Consider the following 22,814-nt stretch of genomic DNA (forward strand, 5'->3'; position numbering starts at 1 on the left):
GGAAGTCTCACGCGTGCGTAGACTTCAAGGGTCCAAAACATTGCATTAGCGGCCCACGGGCTTTCCGCGTTGACACGTGCAGATAAGGAAAGGAGTGCAGGGGGATGTCCTTGCATGAGAATTGCCCGAAGGCTGTTCCGAGGCGTTCGCAAGTGGCAGTACGGACGAGGGCTTCTGACAGAACCAAGTCGAAGCGCTCGCGGAGTATCACTTCAAATTGCACTCATTCCTATACATTGCGATCGTGCCCATCGGCACATCATTGGTACCATCTCCAAGCTCCCTCTACACTGAAACGCTCAAAACGCCCTTGATGCAACGCTTAATCGCTGGCAAATTGAACATAATGCTATCTCGATTATCAGAACTTGTTTGGTGTTGCGGCCTCATTCGGCGATCGCCTCTGGTAGAATACCAAGTATGCCTGATCATTGTCCAGAGCTTTCGACGAGCTCAATGTCCTCGGGTCGAAGTCCTGCGCACTCGTGTCGTTGAAATAACGCCAGCAGTTCCTGACTTTATCTCGGACTGCAGCAGTGTAATGACCACTTCGTGTCGACTCGCCCATGTGCCGTACTACAGCATATGCGTCGTACGTATAAGGTGGTGTAAGTGTCACATCCGTCTTCAGTGCTTCGGCGCCATATGTGCTTGCTATAGCTTGCGCCTCCTGAGGAGACGGCTGCGGCAACATGAACTCTTCCATATCTAGCCCGTCAAGTGGGAAGCGCACAGCAGTGTGTATTTTCCTCTGGTCGCCAGTGCGGGGGTTCGTCTTGAAGCGCTTGAGCCCGACAACAAGGAACGGTGGCGCACGAGTCATGGTGAGTTTCTTCCAGGCACGCCGCGGTGCCTTGCAGTTGGGACAGGTCCACCGATTGTCCTCGTCAAGTAGTTCATCCTTGAAATGCTGGCGAAAGCAGTCTTGGATGTTGGCCTCGCGACAGTCAGGTATTTCGACCTGAAGAAGCGCCCAAGCATCGTATTGAGTGCTGGTGAGACCGCATTGCGGGCACTTTAGCCTCGAGGACTGCTGGCCGTAGAACAGTGAAGTGAGGAACGAGTTCTCACGGTGAGTGTACCGACCCCACTCTGTTTTTGCAACATGGATCTTTGGCATCCGCTCGCGCTTCTGTTCTTCCTGATCTGTCAAGGCACGTAGCGGTGTGCGTGCCCACATTGCGTTGAAGTCCTCGTGAAGCACATCCACAATCATGCTGAAGAACTCTTGTGCATCCTGCTGTTGGCCAGGATCACGGAACATGCTATTGAGTCGTCCCACAAAGTTGAACAGTGTGGTCGGCTTGATGCAGTTCATGTCCCCCTTCCACAAAGATCGCACGGTGTTCGCGTAAATGTCAGGGAGTAACCCACGACTCCCTTTCCAGTTGTCCTTTTGCACGAGACTTTTGAATTGATCGTCCAGAAAGAGGATGGACAGCGGTGTGGTCGCGGATAACGCCTGGAGAGTAGCATTCATGTAACAAGTGCTGCCAAAGTTGACGAGGCCCGTTCTCGGCAGGCGAAGATTGGAGGAGAGGTACTTTGTTGGAATGTACGGGATCAAAGAGCTCGACGATCTGGTAGTTGGCGTTGTGTGAGACACAACTCTGTCGCTGACACCAGTGTAGCTCATGCGCGGCGCTGCTGGTGCTGGTCGACTGGGCACAGGGGGGTAGACTGAAGGCGATGGCGCTGCTGGATATACCGGTATCTTCCCAGGTCGGTCGGGGACTTGTCGAGCGGCCACACCGTTGGTGACCTGCTTTCCCAATGAACCAGCTTCTGGGAATCGAGCATTGAAGTCATCAATGTTCGGGTACTTTTGCAAAGCATCTCCGTCCTCATCATCGTCGTCCTCGTCTTCGCTGGAGCGCGTGAAAGCTGGCGTCTCCGGAACACTCTCGCTCTTGGCACGATCCCGCCACTTCTTTTCTTCCTCGGGATCTAGTGGATTGTATTCTCTCAACCGTCGCTTTGGTGGTCGCATTGGACCGTCTCGCGGTGGTGGCCGCCGTTGGAGCGGACGGCCTTGTTTCACTCTGGCTTGCGTCTGTGACATCAGCAATGCTTGGTTACCCATCAGATCAACCCAGGCGCTGATGCCGCCAATGAGAAGAATCGGTGGTCTTTGCAAAGGCTTATCGTGGTTGAACTCGTACAGCGCTTCATGGAGATACTGCAACTTCGTCTCTGCATCGCTAGTCGGCCTTGAGATGTAGCTTTCTGACTGCGTGTGGTCATCGTAATACACAACCAGATCAAACTTGTCTCTATCATGGAAGAGTTCTTGCTCTTCCTCAGGCGACAGAACCAATTTATCGGCTAATTCCGAAGCGCTGATGCCTTGGCGCGTGGTCAATGGATCGACGCACAGTATGTTTCGTGTGAAGATATGACCCTGATCAAACTCCTCTCGAGACCGAAAGTCGATCAATAGGATGTTGAATCGTTCCAGATAGTCGTATAGCCTTTCAGCCCCAATGCGAGTCTCCTTGGGCATATGCACAGACTTCCTTCGCGGCATTTGGCCCGGCACGAATCCTGTGGTCTGCATGTTCGAAAAGTAATCACCTCCCGTGCCGTTAGGTGTCATTGCGGTCGGTGTCGGAGCCAAAGACGACTTTCGACTACTGGAACCTGCAAGACTGCGTGCACTGTGCCTAGGTGGTGCGATGTTCCCTGTGACCTGCATATTACGGGCAGGACTGTATGTTGGACTGGGCGCTTTGGGCATGGCCGCAGCAAGTTCCGTATCTAGTGGCAACTTGGATGGTCGACCCGGGCCAGCATCCGGCATACCACGAGGTCCCAGCGGTTTGCTCGAGAGTGGTCCGCCAAAGACATCGAACCCACCGCCATATTCACTAGCGGTTGGCATGGCCAAATTGTGGACCGAGGAGGTTGATCCTCTGGAGTCTGGCCTTTTGGCAGCATCGGCTTGTCCAATGCCTCGCAGCTTGGCAAATCGGTCGTTCAAGGCGTCTGCAGTCGGCGATGAGAGCGAGCCATCCGTGCCAGTGGGTGCCTGTGAGACTGCTCTGGCATGAAGCTTTTCTGGCTTGGGGGAAACCGATGGCTTCACTTTATGAGCGCCAGAAAGTGCCATGGCACTAGTGGACTCCGCTCGGACATGACCGGACGATTGTGTCTGTCGTAGTTGGCTCTTTGGTTGTACGCCAGATCGGCTGTTGTTATTCACAATGATCTTCTTGATGCTCTCAAACTGCTCGTCCATCGAGTTGATCCTCCGCTGTAACAGCCGCAACTTCTCTTCTCCATGTTGATCGTGAATAAAGTGTGTCTTGTCCTTGTGCCTCGGCAGAACATCGACTGCAATCTCGTAGGCTCTGAGGTAGTTCACAAAGGCAAGGTCTGGGCGACGGAAATCGATGTACGTCTTTGCCTGCGCCAAAGCCGTCTCCGCGCGGTTCAGCAATGTGCCCACCGACTGCTGAGGCGAGAAGTCCGTCAGGGCCTCCGCCTGGAGATCCTGTATGTGCGCAAAGACGCGCTCGCCACTGCCGTTTGTATTTGTCGAACGGCCATTAGGTTGCGAGGATGAAGGGTATGGCGGCGGCAAAGGCCCCGCAGCGCTCATGGTGGAGGTGGTGGGCGGACGTCGCGCCGCATGTCGTGGCAGGCGAGTAGGACAAGGTGGTCGGAGTCTGCTCGCTCGCGGCGGGGGAGAATGGAGGCGGATGCACCAACAGCCACGCGTTGACGTGAAAGATCCCGGCAGGCGGCACTGCAATGGCGGTGGTTGATTGCGCAGTCGGGGGGCTGTGAGTGTGGCGGATGTGTTCACGATCGGTATTGTATGTGGCGAAGGCAATCCAGAGGGTACACACAATCGTTTAGAGGGAGAGATCAACGAGGTGGTGGTGAGTGTCGTGGAATAGACTTCACATGAACAGCTGCCTCGACATGCAGTACATGTACAGTACTGTACCAGACCCCAAAGACTGACGTACATGTGTCTTGGCCTGCAGTGGAGCTTCCCTCGTTCCTCTATGCACTGCCATCACCCAACTTTCCTGTACACTACATTCTCCCCCTTAGCGACTCCTCACTCGTGTCAGTTGAGAGACTGTTGCACGCCTATACGGCCACACCGAGAGTACAGCAGGAGTGGAAGACGACAGTGACGGCGAGAGACAGCACATAGCACACAGCACACAGCACACAGCGGCGGGCAGGATGGCATCGTGGTTTGGCAACACCGCCAACGCCGAGCTGGACGGGCAGATCGAACGGGCGACGGCGAGCTCGCTGGAGGACATCGCGCTCAACCTCGAGATCAGCGATGTCATTCGCAGCAAGACGGTGCAGCCCAAGGAGGCTATGCGCAGCCTGAAGCGGCGCATAGGCAACAAGAACCCCAACGTGCAGCTCGCCGCCCTGAACCTAACCGACACGTGCGTCAAGAATGGCGGCTCGCACTTCATGGCCGAGATCGCCAGCAGAGAGTTCCTCGACAACCTGACCAGCATCCTCAAGGCCAGCGCCAGCGGCTACACCGAGACCAACCACGACGTGCGCTCCAAGATCCTCGACCTCGTCCAGAACTGGGCCTCTGCCGCCCAAGGCCGCGAGAGCCTGACCTACCTCTCCGAGACCTACCGTACACTGCAGCACGAAGGCTTCCGCTTCCCGCCGCGGCAAGAGGTCGCCGCCAGCATGTTCGACTCCTCTGCACCGCCCGAGTGGGCTGACAGCGACGTCTGCATGCGATGTCGGGAAAAGTTCACCTTCACGAATCGCAAGCACCACTGTCGGAACTGCGGGAATGTCTTTTGTGGGACGTGTTCGAGTAAGAGCCTGCCGCTACCACACCTGGGCATCATGCAGCCCGTCAGGGTCGACGATGGATGCTACGCAAAGCTTACGGAGAAGAGTCGGGGTACACCAGGACCGCAGAGTCCAAGTGGAGGCAGTAGGAGGACGCTGTGGCAAACATCGAACATGAGCTCGGAAAGGATGCAGCCGAGAGGTGCGAGAGTGACCGAGGACAGCTTCGACGCGGATCTGAGGAGAGCGCTCGAGATGAGCTTGGAGGACAGCAAAGGACACTCTGGAGCGGGATATGTGCCTCGAGAGCAGCTGCAGACCCCGATGCCACGAACGAATGGCGTCAGCAAGAGTGCCCCCAAGGAGGAGGAGGAGGAAGATGCAGATCTAAAGGCAGCGATAGCGGCGAGTCTGAACGACGTCGAAGAGCAGAAGAAGCGACACGCGAAAGAGCTGAAGGAGCAGTCTTCGTCGTCCTCGGTCGCGCCGGCCGCACAGTACAAGCCCAACAACCAGTTCGAGCTAACACCGGTAGAGGCGGAGAACATCAACTTGTTCGCAACACTGGTCGATCGACTACAGCATCAACCGCCTGGAACCATATTGAGGGAGCCACAGATCCAGGAGTTGTACGAGAGTATAGGAACACTGAGGCCGAAGCTCGCCAGGACATATGGGGAGACAATGAGCAAACACGATACACTGCTGGACCTGCACTCGAAGCTGGCGACTGTTGTGCGGTATTATGATCGAATGCTGGAAGAGCGGATGGCGAACGCGTACAACTCTGGCCGGTACGGTGCCACACAGCCACAGCGGTCGAGTATGTACCCCAGCATACCGTCCGCTGCACCTGAGCATCAAGGCGGCATGGACAGCTACTATACTGGCAATGCACCTCAGATGGACAGCTATGGGCCGCCTCAGCAGGGGATTGGATACGGTGGTTATCAGCAGCAATCACAAGCGCCATATCCTTCGTTCGACAAGCAAAGAGTCAGCTCCTATGGTCAACCGCCACCCGACGCCTCATACTATCAACATCCACAGCAAGGAATCGCTCCTCAACCGCAACAGTCGCACACTCCATATCCTCAGCAGCCTCCGGTTGAGCAGCAACCTCGACTACAACGACGGGAATCAGTACAGCATTATTCGCAACCCTCTTCGCAGTACGCTCCCAGCCATACATCACAACACTCGAATCCTCAGGTTACTTCACCTCCCGCGGACCCTGCCGCGAGTTTCTACTTTGGCGATCAGCAGCAGCCGCCCTCTGCTCCTCCTCCACAACAACATCAACAACCGCCGAGCCCAGAAATGTACAGTCAGCCTCCGCCGCAGCAGCAGCAACCATACCAGCAGCCGCCGACTCAGCAGTACCAACAAGCACCGACGTCGCAATATCAGCAACCAGCGCAACCACCTCTGCAACGACAAACTTCACAACCATACTACCCACAGCAACGGCAAGCCCAACCCACCTCAGCACCGAGCCAACAATGGCCTCAAGCGCCAGTAGTGCACGGCGGTTACGGTCAGGAAGCATTTCCAACCGCACCGCAGCACGCCCCGCAGGTGAAAGAAGAGAGCTTGATCGAGCTGTGAACTGATATGTTGAATGACTTGTACCTCTAGATATCCACAATGGAATGGAAAGGGCGCTCCACGCCCCTCTTCCGTGCCGTGTCCTATTGCGGTATCAAAGCTCGTCTCTCTTCCCGCTCGCTACGCCATTGCTTTCACTGCTCGGTGGCCGTACTTTCAGGATCACACGTTTGTATCGAGTGACTGGAGGTGTGCCACTGCCCGTGACTTCGAACACGACATGGTATTGCTGACATTCGCCTTGCACGCCGGCGTTGGCGTTCTGTAGCGCTTCCACTGCTCCGCAGGCCTCTGCCACGCTTGGAAGTCTTGTCGTAGCAACACGCCCATTTTCCGAGACGGTGAAGTTTAGCTGGGGTACGTCGGCCTCGGTATTGGACTGCGAAGCCGATACGTCGCGGTATTGGAACCATTTGTACTGCAAAGCGTTACGATCGGTCAAGTTCGCGTCTAGATCGTCAGTGTCAGATCCATCGAGCGTGATGTTTTCTGCAGGGTCAACGTGGAGGATGAGTGGAGCACTACCGCAGGATCCATTCACAGAGACGACAGGAGGGTGGCTGCCTGTACTGTAGTTGGACTGTACGGACCATTGGGTACGCGCAGCCATTTCGTCCTGGTAGGCTTGTCTCCATCGCCAGATTGTCGCTTGGTTCGACTTGAGGGTCTGGTTGTTTTTGCCAATGACTTCATCTGTGGTGTCCGTGTAGGTCATGGTCTGTCGAGTTCTGTCAAGGAGGATGTATCTGCCACCCCAGCCGCCCCATTCTGGAAAGTCAAAGGGACCGCCATTGAGCCCGTTCTGCATGCTATGCATGAGGGATGGCGAGTCCCCTTCCATAATGTATGCGACATCGGGGTAATGGGAGCCTAGAGGGCCGACCTGAAAGTTCTTCTTGACGTACTCCTCGCTGACAAGTGATGAATCTGGACCACCAAGTTGTAGAATTCCTCTCCACTGATTCCACTCCAAGCTGCGAGACGGTATTGGTTGAAGCCATGAATCGACGCAATATATGGGATGGTCGGAAAGTTGGCTCTGATCCACGGCCCTGTGTTATCTTGATCGCTAATGGTGTAAACTCTCAGCTGGTCATAGAACTGCTGGGCATCCAGTTGAGTACGACTCGATCGAATGTGCGCAAGTGCTCCTGCTAGGAGATTCGCTCCACCCCAGCCCTGGACATTGAAGAAGTCGTCGCTGGATAGTCCATCGACAACGTCAATCAAGTGCAGCGCTCCGGATGACATTGGGGATTTTCCAATGGCTGCTGTGCCATACACAGGCTGGCCACTCTTCACTACGGACGAAAGGTACTCAGAGGTCGGGAAGTGTCCTTCGGAGTGAGTGTTCAAGTTGTCAAGCACTAGTCCATACGCGTTGGTGGTATTCAGAATCTGATCAGGATAGACGATCGAGTTCAGCCACGTTGATGTAACGGCGGCCTGCGAAGAAGCTATCAGTGGCGCTTCGTGTAATCAGCGTTGCTGCCGGCCTGTTGCTTACCATATCAGTGATGTTGTATTGATCTGAGTGCAGTAATAGTCGAATGAAAGACATAGTATCATCCGGTTCGTTGGAAATGTCGCTCATGATGAAGACTTGCGGCTTCTTGTCGATCGAGATTGCAGGCAGACATTGTTGCTGTGCATAGCTCAGGTGTGCAGCAACGAGTGTGCCCAAGAGGACAGAGCATGAAGCGAGCATTGTGCTCGTCTTGGAGAATCTGGCCAAAGCACGTAGAAGACGCTTCTTACCTGCCTAGCACTTATTCTCATGTCTACTTTATAGTTTCGTTGTGCCCGCTCGTTGGCACGCGGCCGGGCTATCACGCCCCGAACTTGCCATGTCGTAGGGACGGCGTCAGGCGCTCTGACTGCTCAGTGGTATTGGCAAAAGTAAGTCGAAGTACCGTGAATCGTTTGTTGGTGTCTCGGTAGAAGATCCTTAGCCAGTGCGCATCGTGAAGTGGAGTTGCAGGGATGCTGCCTGCTTTCTTCACGAGAAGAGTAAGTCGCACTTCGAGCGATGATTGATGTTTCAGCTCTTCGGCATCTCGGAAGATCAGCGGGGAAGAGATGGATGGCACGTCATATCGGAATCTATTCCACACTGCACCACTCGCGGGAACGGCAGCGCAGCGCTGCGCTCTCACATGGCAGGTGGCAGAGCTCATTCGGCAGTGCTCCTTCCATAGCAATGGCCCAGTGGCGACACGCAAGCAGGACAGCCATCTCCTAGGTGTCAACACCTTATAAGACACACTTTCTCTCACGTTAACAATAACCACCTTGGCACGGCCATTTCTCTCACCACAGCACTTCACAGCAAGACACATCATCATGCCTCATGCACAAGAGCTGTCCGAATTCACTCCGGACCACTATCCTCCATTTCCAGAGTCTGCCGAGTTTCCTACCATCGACTTGGAGACCATATCTCTAGCCAGACTTCAGGATGGTGATCCGCGGGAGCTAGATAGAGTCTTTGAAGCATGCAAGAGCTGGGGCTTCTTCTATCTTGAGCTCCCAGGTTGCGAGCAAGGCGACACCATCGCCAATGGAGCCGACGACATCTGCCGTGTCGCCGAGAAAGTATTTCACCTACCTCTTGACGAGAAGCTGAAATATGAGTTTCAAGGCAAAGACATATTTGGGTATGCACAGCGTTCTTCTAACATAATGCTACCGCTATACTAATCCCGCAACAGCTACAAGGGGGCTGGGCGCACAGTCACCGACAAGAACAAGACTCCCGACACGGCAGAGTTCTTCAATGTCGCAAAGAACGACATGATTGTCGAGGACGGCAAGATGCGTTCGCAATGGCCCGACGTTGTCAAAGAAAACAAGCCTCTGTTCCGCAAATACCAAATCGCAGCCCACTCCATCGGCATGCAAATCCTCGAAATACTGGCGAATAGATTAGGGATCGACCCAAACGAATTGCACAGCCGTCACGAGCTTCAGAAGCTGGCTGGAGATCACGTCCGCATGACTAGAGGTCCACCGCGGAAGAATATTGAGATGCCAGAGATCCAAACGCCATCGCACACCGACTTCGGCACCATCACGATTCTTATGAACTGGCTCGGTGGCTTGCAAGTCTACGCTACGCCCAACAAGGTGCTGGGAAATCTGTCGTACGACGACGACGATGAAGGAGAGTGGCGCTGGGTCAAGCCCAAGAAGAATTGCGCCATCATCAATCTTGGCGATGCTGCAGTCAAATTCACCAACGGAGTACTCTGCTCTGGACGACACCGCGTCGTGCCCTCCCCTGGCGAGCAGGGGAAATGGCCGAGGTACAGTATTGTGTACTTTGTTCGGCCCAATGATGATTGCAATCTGAAGCCGCTGAAGGGTCACGGAGTACCAGAGTCCGATGAGCAGAATGCAGAGGGCATCAATGCCAAAGAATGGATCTTCATGCAGACAGAGAGGTTGAGGACTGGGTACGCGAACTAGTAGCCAGACACGAATCTGCCGGATGTTCGTAAGAGACCACATGACTGTTTCAATATAATGCTTTCTGCACTGCATACATTTCAAGAGCGAGCGTATCTCAGCCAATGTCTGCATCCCTGAAGTGCTCCTTGTAGACCTTGGTGGCTCCGCGTCCACTGGACGCTGTAGCAAGTGGTCGCTTGCCATTGGCGTTCAGTATCCCGGCGATCCCACCATTTTGTAGTGGATCGACCTTGTCATCGACAGGACCGTCAAATCTTCGTGTCAGAGCATTCTGTGTGCTGTAACTCGGCTCATCTTCAGCCTCACCTTCCGCGTCTGCATCGGCATTCGACCCCCCATCTTCATCGTCGGCCCCTACCACGGCGCCGGGCTGAGGCGGTGTTTGGTAGGAAACAGCATCTAATTGCTTGCGGGCCGTCTCTGTGTGAAACTCACGCTGACGTGGAACGGGTCCATTCACGTTCCAGACAGAACCCTGCATAATCATATCATCGCGAAGCTGGTTGCGATCCGGCTCATCGTATATGGAACTGGAGCTGGCAGTACCCTGTTGCGGCTGCTGCTGCGATGTTTTCAGAGGCCGTGTGGTCTGGCGTATGGTGGTCCGCCATTTTGATAGAAGCTCCCCAGCATCATAATTCGTCTCCGCTACACCAGATCTGAAGGTCGATGTGTTCATCTCTCGCAGAACATTCTGAGGGACTGGAAGTGTGTTCGGTGGATGCATGAGATATTCTCTTGGAAGTTGACATTGTGACAGCCGCTCGTACTCCGCCTCGAGATGGCGAGTGTGATGTTGCGCTTGTTCTAGCTGCGAACGCAGCTGTCGCGTCTGATCCGATGCGCGCGTAAAAGATCGCAAAATCTCCAGAGTCCATGCTGATGTCCGATCGGTATCGGTCATGCTCTGCCAATGTTCCCATGCACCGGACAGATGCGAGTGGTGCTTGAACGCCACAGAGTCCGGAATGTGTATGTTCTTACGTTTAGCGGCGATGCGCTCGTTGAGAAAGCGATTCATGGCCTCAAATTGTCTAAGACCTGGCGGCCCCAGCGTCCAAGACTCCGCCGATGGGAAAGGTGTTGGGCTGAATAAAGTGCCTGGCGGGGGCAGTATGGCCAAGCATAAGCCAGGGAAAGATAACGAATAGAAGTCAAAGTCATCGAATATCGCCTTTGGCTCAACCTTCTTCTGCGCGGCCTCGAGGCTGCCGAGCACTTCTCGTAGCGCCATTTCTGCTGCACGTCCAAGCTCTGCCGCCTCTTGCAGCTTCCACATGCTCTCGCTTTCATGTTCAGGTCGCTGGATCCTGTGGCCTCCAGCATCTCGGCGCATTTTGTGAACGCGCTGTGCTTGGCCAGTTCCAGGACGCTCATTGTTGCGCGATGGCGCTCTCGGAGGAAGATTGTTGATCACTCCCGTAGCTTGCCAGTTTGCCTGATTCAAGAATGTGTGTGCATGGTCGTTCCTGTCCGCATTGACCGGCGATGCCAGCGGCGTGTCGTCCGTCAGCCGCCCGTCGTACGCTGATGGCCGGGCGGTACCAGCGCGGCTCGGCGTGCCATTGGTGTTGTCTCCCTGAGGGTCAAGACTGCCGTTGCGGCCATTGTCCAACGATGCCTTCAAGCTCGTTCTGGGCTGACGACGGGTAATGCCGCCTCTGAGTTTCCTGATCTCATCGATATCGTGCACGCCGTCCGGCGGCTTCGGGTTCTTCGGTTTGATGTAGAGGTCGAGATGCCGACCCAGACTCGAGGAGGTGAAGGCTTGTCCACAGAAGGGGCAGCTGCGATCCTTCGATGCCTTGGTGTTTCCTGCGGTGCCGCTGTTCGAGGTTGGCGTGCTCGCCGATGTCTCGTCGGGGTTGTTGTTCGTCTCTTCGTCTGCCATGGTCTCGTTGTGTCCGCTGACGTGCCTGATGCTACACGCGCATACTCACTGCTCACTACAGCCTCAGAGAGCGACCATGATTTGACGCCGCCTGGTGTCGAGAGCTCCAGCGCGTCCAGCCGCCCCCACTGATTATTGATGACTGCGCCGCAGAGGTATGTATTGATCAGCGGGAGTGACTGCACGAGGCTCTCCCTGCACTGCGATCCAAGGCTTCCTCCCACAAGGCACAAGCGGGCACCACAAAACGAAACACTCTCTCGGATCGGCACCAAAGATTGTATCGCCGTCAAGGGATCAGAGCTGGACCGCCGAGCCGGTAGTGTTGCACTTATTAATGCTGCTATATGAATTTAACTGTAACTTACGCTTAATTAACAATATTCTTTTTTAATACTTTCAAATAGATATATACGATAACTTATATAAATAATTATATATAACGTGCTTAACTACCGAGCGGGCTATACTACCGAGCGGGCTACTTTTACTAAGAACTATACCACTTCCACTTTAATTGCGACGGTATCTTAACACGACGACATCCTATAGAATAGTTACTAGGAGGACAATTCCTCTTTAGATTCTTTACTATCTAGTAAGTCTACTTAATAGATACGTACGTTATACCCCGACTCGCTATATTACTTATAGCGTCGTAGCCTTAGTACTAGCCGAACACTATCTAGCGACTCTCTACTCACTTCCTACCTCCTAGTATCCTCTAGAGGTATTAATTACGACGCCTTATCGAAGGTTAGAGACCCTCTAGACTAAATATACTTACGCTTTCGTACTTTCCGCTATATAAGGGCCTCGTTAGACTTACGTAGCTTACTAATCTCGCTTCGTATAAGAGCTATCTAATACGCTATCTCTCTACTCCCTCTCTATTACCCTATTAAACGACCTTCCTCTTTCTACTACGCCTTTCTAAACCCGTAACGACGCTCTAAGACGTAATAATACCTATTATAAACCTTGTCTCGTCGAAGTTATAGGTGTCCTAGTTAAGGATACTAGACTTCTCCTTTATATTACGTATAAGTAAGAACTACTTCTCGATAACGTCTAGATCTTCTATTAGGGCTCGCTAACGATCGTAGCTACGTATTATACGAACCTTTAGCTTACGATACCGCCTAATAAACCTGTCTATCTAATTAAGACTAGCGGGCTTAAGACCCTTCTCTTATAGTAATAAATCGGCTATTACTCGTATACTAGCCTTTTATAGCGGGAAACCTCTAAGATCTAGCTCGAGTATATACTTAAGTATTACGCTCTCTTCTAGCTCTATAAACTTCTTCAAATTAGGCTCGTAGTCACCCCGAGGAGGTCGTCTATTTGATCGATACCCTAGTATAGTTCGAGACGCGTCGTATACCTTTATAGTAAGTCGATTCGTAATTATCGCGTCGCGTTTCGTAGCCTAGATAGCTAAGGTCAGTTTGGCCTTGTTTAAAGATAATTTACGCTATAATAGTAGTTATATAGCTATATCTATAGAAGTAGTACAGTTCTTAGCAAAAGTAGCCCGCTCGGTAGTATAGCCCGCTCGGTAGTAAAGCACGTTATAATATATCTAGCGTTAACTTATATATTATATTACTAATAAGATTACGAAGTAGTAGCTACTAAAGCTAGAGGAAGCCGGCTCCGGAGCCTAAGCCGTATATTATAGCTTTCCGCTTACTAGAGATAGTTATAAGCTCTAACGTACTTTACTACCGAGCGGGCTATACTACTAAGCAGGCTACTTTTACTAAGAACTATACCACTTCTACTTTAATTACGACGGTAAACGATAACTAGCCTCGATACGCTTAGTATTATCTAGTATAACGTTAACTATAGTAAGGATATAGTCTAGAACTATTTCCTATACGAGGCGGACCCGTACGTCTACTACGTCCTAGTAATCTAGGAGCTATAGATTAACCCGTACTATAAGAGACTAACGACCTATAAGTTACTAGGCTATACGATATACCTACGAGGCGACGGTAGACCCCGTACGTACTTCTATATTAGTAAGGATATACTAGAATCCGACTAGGAGGTAGTATACTACGTAGACGAAGAAGGCGGGGTAGATATTACCTCCCTCTACGTAGGAGGCACTTAGATATACAACTTATATATATAACCGCTAGCCTCGAGGTCTAGCCGCGACCTTAGGGTCTATAGATACCTAGACAGTACGCTTAAGAGACAAGGGTACTATATCGTAGTAGGAGACTTTAATATATACTACCCTTTCTAGGAAAGCCTTATATAGCCGTACCCTATAGCCGACGAAGTAATCGACTTGATAGTAAGTAACGTAATTGCCCTTAATACCCTAAAGGACCTAGGTACCTAGAAGAGAGGGGGACTCTAAGGTACGATCGACCTCTCCTAGATCTTAGATAGCTACTACTATATAGTAACCTACTATAGGATCGAATATAAACTCGAGGCGTCGTTAGACTATATACTAGTTAGAAAAAACGGCGTGACACGATGATAGCGATCGCAGGAAACGACCAGGAGCAGGAGAGTAACGAGTGGAAGGAGGTCTGCAGGAAGGCAGAAACAATGGCAATGGCAGGAGATGGCGAGCACCCAGAAAGAGCACTTAAGGGGATGATTTTGGAGCTCCTTGGAGGGCTAAAGGCACTAAGGAGCCAAACAGGACAGATCATTAACAGGACAGTAGCAGCAGCAGCAAAGAAGAGGACACAGGAAGGCCAGAAACTAAGCCAACCAACCTGGGCAGCAGTTGCAGCCCAAAACCCTCCCCCCCAGAAAACAGCTATCAAGGTCTACATTTCCGACCAGCAAGAGCAGAAAGAGATTGAGGGCCTGTCAGGCAAGGAGATCATACAGAAGATTGGGATACAAGGCATCATTGGAGCCAGGAAAGAGAAGGGAGGTGTCCTTAAGCTGTTCACAGCACAGGAGCAAGACAGGAAGAGGCTAGAGACACAGAAGGAGTGGACAGTCAAACTAGGCAAGACGGCTAAGGTCTCACACCAACAAAATATGGTTATTGCCCATGGGATGACCACAAAGTTTGACATTGAAGGAGACCTTAAGAGGCTGCAGGACCAGAACCAGGCTGTATGCCCAGGGCTACAGATCACAAAAGCAGCATGGGTCAACAGAAAGACAAAGGACACAAAGAGAGAGTCTTCTCTAGTGCTCTGGATAGGCACTGTAGAACAGGCAAACACCGTGCTTGACAAGGGCATCTTCTGGGAATGCGAAAGAATGGACACAGAAATCCATAGAAGCACCCACAGACTACTGCAATGCTTCAAGTGCCAACAGTATGGTCATATCTCTACTAGATGCCCAAGCCAAAAGGACACTTGTTCCCACTGTGCTGGTAGCCATAAAGTACAGAATTGCACAGCCCCAAAGAGTGAAGCCAGATGTGCATGCTGTGGAAAGAAACACCCTTCCTGGTCCCAAGACTGCACAGCTAGGATTGAGGCAAAGAGGAGGGCAAGAGAAGCCAGGATCAACACCCCTATCAGATTCCAGACAGGGACAATCACCCAAGAACCCCTAAGGACTGTCTACAACCCTCTGAAAAGAGGCAGAACAGAAGAGACCACACAGGCCCAAGGCCACCCTGCTATGGGTAGACCAAAATCAATTGTGGTTGCAGGAAGAGACCCGTCACAAAGCAGGCTCAACCTTACCACAATCCCAAATAGCAGCCAGCAGCAGGAAGCACGAGAAGACCAGCAGGAGACCAGCATGGATGAGTCATGATTGAGACACCTAATCTTACCACTATCCAGTACAACGTCAACAAAAGCCAGCACAAGGTCCAGAGAAGCTTTCTCCAAGCACTGGACCCAAAGAAACACCTAGTTATTGCAGTCCAGGAACCTTGGATCAACAGCAAATCTAACAGACCATCTACTGCTAACGACCCAAGGTATCACACACTCCTAGCCAAACAAGGCACCCCTAGAACATGCATGTACATCAGCAAAGAGATGGCAACAGACAGCTGGGAACAAATCCAACAGGAAGGGGGAGACATCACCTCAGTCAGACTCAACACCAACCAAGGCAGCATCCACATCCACAGTGTATACAACCCACCCCCCAGCTCCAGAAGCAGCACCCAGCTGGGCACACTACAACAGCTGCCAGACATCCTGCAGAGTGACTCCCAACACATCGTGCTGGGAGACTTCAACTTGCACCATCCTACATGGGGATCAGACTTTGCACCTGCCCATCACTTCCTAGCTAACAGACTCCTCTCCACTACCCAAAGCAACAACATGCACCTAGTTACCCCAAAGGGCCTAACTACCTGGTCACAGAGAGCAAGCTCAAGCACCATTGACCTGTGCTTTGCATCACATGACCTGCAGCAGAAGGTCACCAGATGCTGGGTTAACCAGGACTTGGAGTCCTCATCAGATCACCTCCCAATTCAGGTGGAGTTTGAAACACAGACACAGCAGGAAGGAGACCTAGAACCTCAGCTGGCCTGGAAGGCAGCCAACTGGGAACAGATCAGACAAGACCTGGAACAGAAGCTAGCTGGACTAGAGACCAGGAGACTGGAAACAGCCTTAGACATAGACCAAGCAGTGGCAGAACTGGTTAGAACAATGCAGGAAACTGCGGCAGCCCACACCAGAGAAAAGAAACAGTCACTGTACCAGAAGCCATTCTGGACAAAGGAATGCTCAGAGAAGGTCAAGGCAGCCAGGCAGGCCAGGAGAGCCCTTACCCAGAGCCACTCCCAGGAAGCATGGGACAGATACAACCAGGCAACCAGAGACAAGAAGGCCCAGATCAAGAGGGACAAGATGCTGGAGTGGAGGTCAACAGTTGGATCCATTACCCAGAATCCTGAGAAGATGTGGAAACTAGCAAAGTGGGCAAGACAACCCACACAGGACAGAAACATGCTGCCCCAGTTTCCAAACATTGAAGACCAGGAAGGAGTAATCCAACACACTCTCCCAGGAAAGGCACAGGCATTGGGGAAACATTTCTTTGGCACACAGGTAGAAGCTGACCTGCAGGATCTGGAGGGCAGTGTGCATCCAACACCACTAGAGCAATCCTGCACAGTGGGAGAGGGAGAGATCAAGAGCATCATTAAGACACTCTCAGGAAACAAGGCCCCGGGACCAGATGGGATTCCAAACTTGTTCATCAAGACATGCAAGGACCAGATCTCCCCTGCACTGTCAAACATCTTTTCACAGTGCATGGCCCAAGGACACTGCCCTAAACACTTCAAGGAGTCACTGACTGTGGTCTTGAGAAAACCACAGAAAGAGGACTACACAAAGCTAAAGGCATACAGACCTATTGCCTTGCTCAACACACTAGGCAAACTCCTGGAAAAGATCATAGCAGAAAGGCTGACAAACCTAGCTGAAGAACATGGAATCCTTCCTGAAGAACAGATGGGAGGCAGGAAACAAAGATCAACACTAACAGCTGTGGAACTTATCACAGAGCAGATCAAGACCCTATGGCACTTTGGGAACAACAAAGCAGCCACACTCCTCTCACTAGACATATCAGGAGCCTTTGACAATGTCTCACACCAGAGGCTGATCCACATCCTGAAACAGAAGGCTATCCCCAACTGGACAGTCCAGTTTATCCAGTCCTTCCTCAGAGGCAGAACCACAAGACTAAGACTGGGCAGATACAAATCTGACAGCATGCCTACAGAGACAGGAATCCCACAGGGATCAACAATGTCTCCAATCCTGTTTCTCCTCTTTATGGCAGACCTGCCAGCAAAGCTAAACTCCAGAAACACATCAGCCTCAGGGTTTGTAGATGACACAAACATCCTAGCCTGGTCAGACAGCACAGAAGAGAACTGCAGAATCTTGCAGAAGAAACACAAGGAATGTGAGGAATGGGCCAGGAAACATGGAGCCAGATTTGCCCCAGAGAAGTATCAACTCATCCACTTCAGTAGAGCCAGAAACAGACACAATATGCAAGCCCCAATCACTATTCAGGGACACACAACAGAACCCTCAAGTGAATTAAGGGTGCTAGGAATATGGATGGATCCAAAGCTCAGCTGGGGACCACAGGTCAAGAAAGCACAGGCAAGAGCAGACAACAACAGGCAATCAATTGACAGGCTTACAGCCTCCACATGGGGAGCCACATTTGCGAAAGCAAAGGTTATGTACAAGGCCATTGTGAAGCCAGCCATGCTATATGGAGCCCAGATCTGGTCAGCCCAAGACAAGATCCCAAAGAGAATTGCAGATCCCATCAGCAGAGCCCAAGCCTCCTGTCTGAAAAAGGTGCTTGGAGCATACAAGTCAACTCCAACAAGGGTGGTCGAAATGGAGTCTGGCTCCCCACCAGCCAAGCTCTACCTTCAAGGGTTGAGATACCAGTATGCAGGAAAGACGTCTGCATACCCAGCCCAGCTAGTAATCCAGAAGGCAGTCAACAAAATCAGGAGCCAGTGCACAAGAAGGCACAGACAAGCAAGACCCAATCCAGCCCCACAGAAGCAGCAGGACCTGCAGAAGTTCAAAGAACTAACAGAACAGCTGCACCTAGCCCAGCAGGAACAGGACAGAAGGGCTCAAGGGAGAGGATCAGCAGCCAGCCAAGGGAAGAAGCAACAGTCTCTAGCTGAAAGGATGGCAGGACTCCTCTGGAAGACTGAATGGACAAGAACCCCACAGAGGCCAGGAACCCCAAAGGCACTCCAACAGTTTGGTAGCCACAACTACCTACTGTACTCAGACCTGACCAGGTCAGAAGCAAGCATAGCAATACAAATCCGCTCTGAACACATCGGAGTCAGGGCATACCTGCATCAGGTAAAAGTCCCAGGTATCGAAGACAAGAGTTGCCCATGCGGCTACCTGTCCCAGAATGTCGAACATAGACTTCTGGTTTGCAAAGAATGGAGTACAGGGAGAGGTGAATGGAGGGCAAGGGCAAGGAACAGAAACTTCCAAGCCATGATCAGCAATAAGGGAGACCTCCAGAGAATTACAAGGTGGATCATCCACCAAGGATTTTTGGAGCAGTTCTCTCTTACTAGGGAAACAGAGAGATGGATTGAGGAGAGAAAGAAGGAGGAGGAGAGCAGGAAGAGGGGGACAACTCTAGGGTTGCAGACAAGGTAGTCAGAGGCTAACCACCATGACACTAGTGCACCCTAATGGAAGGAAAACTGAGAACTCATGGCAAGGAAGCTATTAGAGAAGGAGAGGAGGTTTTTACCTAGGAATAGGTTTCCTACCTTATGTAGTAACATATATAGACATAAACCCGCATGGGCCGGAGGGCACCACAACGGGTAAATGAATTATCTATCTATCTATATACTAGTTAGGACCTCTATTACGATATAGATATAATATATACTAGCGAGAACCCCTAAGCTAAACTAGGGAAAGGCCCCCTAGGCTAACATCTAGGTATACCTCGACGACTCCGAGAGGCTAGTCTAGATCGCGTAGTAGTAATATAATAGTAAAGACGAGATAGACGAGGTAGTCTAAGGGTTAATAGACGAAATAGGAAAAGCGACCTTACTCTACGTCCCGCTTACCTAACTAACGATATAGTCTAAACTATACTAGACGCTAAAGTACACTACGACGGTAAGAGAAGTAAGGAGAGCCCGCTAGGTATAGACGAGTAGCTATAGCGAGGAGGCCTAGAACGTATATAGGGAGGCATACTAATAGAAGAAAGCTACGACACGGAGGGAGAAAGTAGTCGGCTAGAGAGCTATAGTAGAAGAAATCGCCGGCAAGCTAGCGAGGATATAGAAGCTAGCGAAATAGGCCCGATAGGACCCTATATAGGGCCCCTCCTTCTCTATCCTAGCGCTATAATCACCTAGTAGCCCGGTTAGCGACCCTAAGGCTAAGGCGCGTCTACTAGCTAGTAAGCTCTTCCCGCCCCTAGTCGAGGCTAATCTAAGCGATATAAATAGCTCTACTCCCCTAGCCCCTAGTATTACGGTCTAATAGAATAGGTCCGAGGGAGATATTACCGCTATACTTAGGAAGTTACCGGCGAAGAAAGCCCCGGGGCCGGATAGGATCCTAAACGAGCTACTAAAGAAGTTGTTATAAGTAGGTATAAGTACGTAGTCGGGTAAGGTATAAGTCGAATAGATGTTCTATCTAAGGGAGGCGCGGAGGGCGCGAGAGTTATATACGGGCGCTAAGCCGCTAGTCGGATTAGTTAGCGGGCGTAAGGTCTAGGTACGTACCTACGGGTTTAAGTAAATATACGCCGGTATAGTAACACTACCCCCCCTCTTAGAGTGCGCTACGGAGCACTCTCCTCTCCTCTTATATCTATCGTATCTATTATATCTCTTATTGCCTTCGTAAACACCTTATTATCTATTAGACTATACGTATCGCTCTCTTTCTTATAAGCCCGGAGGCCTCGTTCTACCGGTATTAGAGCTATCGCTACTTATACTAGTTAGCGCGCTATACGTATGCCTATAGTATTCTTATTTGGTATCTAGTCTATAGGTAGTTAAAAACTAGGTAGCTTAGTCGCTCTCGGGTAGTTATAGTAAAAGTCGGCTACGGAGGCGGCGGTAGTCTCGATAACCTAGTCCGTAGCTTTATAGAGTAGCTTATTATATCTAATATATTTTACTAAGTATTCCTAATATAGCTACTTACCTCCTACCGGTATTAGTCCTTACGGCTATCTCTTCTTATAGTCTGAAATTTGCTTAACTTCCTATTAATCGGGTTCGGCGGGATCGGCTTCGTATTATTCGTCGTCGATAATTTAGATCGGTAGTAGTACGGGTTATGTCTATCCTATAACCGGCGGATAAACTAGTATAAGAAGGTATAAGTAGAAGCGATTGTCGATATTTAAAGTAGGTAGGAGCTCTACGTTATAAGTATTACCCGGTAGTATCTCCGTAATTACGTACGGTCTAGACTACTTTACGTCTATCTTACGAGAAGGTCTCTCTATCGTCTAGTTCTTAGTGCTTACCTATACTTCGTCGCCTTCGGCGTACCGTAGTATAGGTATACGCGTCTAGTTTACGTACTTAGCTTAGACTACTTATACTAAGGCTATCTACTACCGTAAGTATTAGTATATCTCTTATATCTTAGCCGTAAACTTGTCCGCGGACTCGGCGTCTAGACGCTATTTATATAGTATTAGTAGTATAGGTAAGTCTAAGTCGAACTTAGAGAACCTTAGATTACGCCTAGTATTAGTATAGAACGGCGAGACGCCTATTATTACGGACACTATATTATTTGCTATAAACTTAGCTAATAGAGTCTAATCTAGCTAGTGGTCCTAGGTATAGTTAACAAAGATACGTAGGTATTGCTCTATTACTTTATTCGTGTTCTCCGACTGTCTATCTATTTCTAGGTAGAATAACGAAGATAGCTTTCGATTAATACTAAGTAGCGCGTATATCCTACGCTAGAATACGGAAACCTATTACGTACTACGATCCGAGACAATAGACTTCGGGAGCCTATGTCTACTAAATACGTACTTAAGGAATACTAGTACGTAATGCTCTACTATTATCGAGGTAATAGGAATCATATATCGCTCCTTAGTTAAGCGGTATATAACGGTTATAATATTCTCGTACGTTTATCTATCGACTACGCTTATTCCCTTCGGTAGTTTAACTACGAAGTTAATAGAGATATCCTCCTAAGCGCTAAATAGTACTAGTAGCGGTCTAAATAGCCCTAGGTACTAGATATTAGTATTCTTATTCGTACGGTAAGCGCGGTAGGCACGTATATAGCTCTTATTAAATCGTACGATACCTAGCTAGATATAGTTACGAGCTACTAATTTATACGTCTTCTCGTCCCCTAAGTAACTAGCTACTATATAGTCGTAGAAAGACTATACGATACGAGTACGTACCGGGATTTCACCTTTATCTAGATTATCTTCTAACTCCGGAGGAACGAATAGGCTATAACTACTATATATATTCTTAATATATATTATACCTCCGACTAGGACTATATAACGGTTATCGATACGGTACTTCCTTAGTAAGGTGTATAGATCATCTCGTTCTAGCTATTAAACGGCTTCCTTAGCCTCTAGTTATGTATAGAGTCCTCGAATAGCGGTCGTAAGCGGGGTTATAACGTTATTAGTATATACCGATAATACTCTAGTAGACGACAGGTTTAGGATACGATCCGGGCCTAGTAATACCTAATGCTACTATTAGTTTCGTAGGTTATCTAGGTCTCTAGGCTTTAGTAAGTCCTATAAACGTCGGGTTAAGCTATCTAGCTTAGTACCTTAAACTCCTAGCCTATAGACGATCTTAAAGAAGAACTACGAGAGAAACTCGGCCTAGCGAGCTTATCTACGGTTTAATTACTTCGTGCTTATAAACTATTCGAGGTTCTTATAATCGAAAGATTTAAGCGTCGGCTTGTCCTTAGATTCCGGGTCTAGTAGATTCTTATAATCGTCGGTACCGTATTCGTTAATAGTTAGTTCCGGTCGCTATTCCTCGAAAGCTTATATAATAGCTAGGAGCTCCTTATCGTAGATGTCGTAGTTATATTACTAGGGATCTATCTTCTTAGATATATAAGCGATAGGATGTAATACTCCTCGCTCGTTACGTTATAAGAGTACTACTACTATTACGTAATCTAAGGCATCTGTTTCTAAAATAGTCTCTCGCCCTAGGTAGAAGTGTTTTAAGGTAGGCGTATCGATAAATACTTGCTTTAATGCCTCGAACGCCTATTAATATACTAGAGACTAGTCCTATAGGATATTCTTCCTCGTAAGCTTCGTTATAGGTAAGTAGATCTTACTAAAATCCTTAATAAACCTACGGTAGAAGTTAGTAAACCCTATAAACGATAAGATGTCGGTAATATTCGCGGGTATAGGCCAATTCTTAACGTATTTAATCTTAGCTAGGTCTATCTTAATGCCCTTATTTATGATAATAACACCTAGATAAGTGGTCTTGTATCTAAAGAACTCGTATTTATTAATATCTAACTAGAGCCCGGCGGTA

At 50.1% G+C, this 22,814-nt stretch overlaps 5 protein-coding genes across 5 annotated transcripts; 2 read left to right on the plus strand and 3 right to left on the minus strand.

Annotated features, from left to right (window-relative positions):
• Positions 1–361: 361 nt before the first annotated feature.
• CLAFUR5_01309 (Ubiquitin carboxyl-terminal hydrolase 4) lies at positions 362–3,601 on the minus strand (the record flags this gene model as incomplete). The annotated part of the gene is made up of 1 exon (XM_047900457.1): positions 362–3,601. The coding sequence occupies one exon, from the start codon at positions 3,599–3,601 to the stop codon at positions 362–364; it is 3,240 nt and encodes a 1,079-aa protein (XP_047757396.1).
• A 599-nt stretch (positions 3,602–4,200) lies between these two features.
• On the plus strand, positions 4,201–6,399 carry CLAFUR5_01310 (Vacuolar protein sorting-associated protein 27; the record flags this gene model as incomplete). The annotated part of the gene is made up of 1 exon (XM_047900458.1): positions 4,201–6,399. One exon carries the CDS (start codon positions 4,201–4,203, stop codon positions 6,397–6,399), a length of 2,199 nt encoding a protein of 732 aa, XP_047756185.1.
• Positions 6,400–6,493: 94 nt separating this feature from the next.
• Positions 6,494–8,107, minus strand: CLAFUR5_01311 (uncharacterized protein; the record flags this gene model as incomplete). The annotated part of the gene is made up of 3 exons (XM_047900459.1): positions 6,494–7,326; positions 7,383–7,845; positions 7,907–8,107. 3 exons carry the CDS (start codon positions 8,105–8,107, stop codon positions 6,494–6,496), a joined length of 1,497 nt encoding a protein of 498 aa, XP_047756184.1.
• Positions 8,108–8,742: 635 nt separating this feature from the next.
• Positions 8,743–9,867, plus strand: CLAFUR5_01312 (2-oxoglutarate-dependent dioxygenase; the record flags this gene model as incomplete). The annotated part of the gene is made up of 2 exons (XM_047900460.1): positions 8,743–9,056; positions 9,111–9,867. 2 exons carry the CDS (start codon positions 8,743–8,745, stop codon positions 9,865–9,867), a joined length of 1,071 nt encoding a protein of 356 aa, XP_047756187.1.
• A 97-nt stretch (positions 9,868–9,964) lies between these two features.
• On the minus strand, positions 9,965–11,761 carry CLAFUR5_01313 (uncharacterized protein; the record flags this gene model as incomplete). Its single annotated transcript, XM_047900461.1, has 1 exon — positions 9,965–11,761. The coding sequence occupies one exon, from the start codon at positions 11,759–11,761 to the stop codon at positions 9,965–9,967; it is 1,797 nt and encodes a 598-aa protein (XP_047756186.1).
• Between the last annotated feature and the right edge of the window lie 11,053 nt (positions 11,762–22,814).

The sequence above is a fragment of the Fulvia fulva genome, chromosome 1, assembly GCF_020509005.1.
Source record: "Fulvia fulva chromosome 1, complete sequence".
NCBI lineage: Eukaryota > Fungi > Ascomycota > Dothideomycetes > Mycosphaerellales > Mycosphaerellaceae > Fulvia > Fulvia fulva.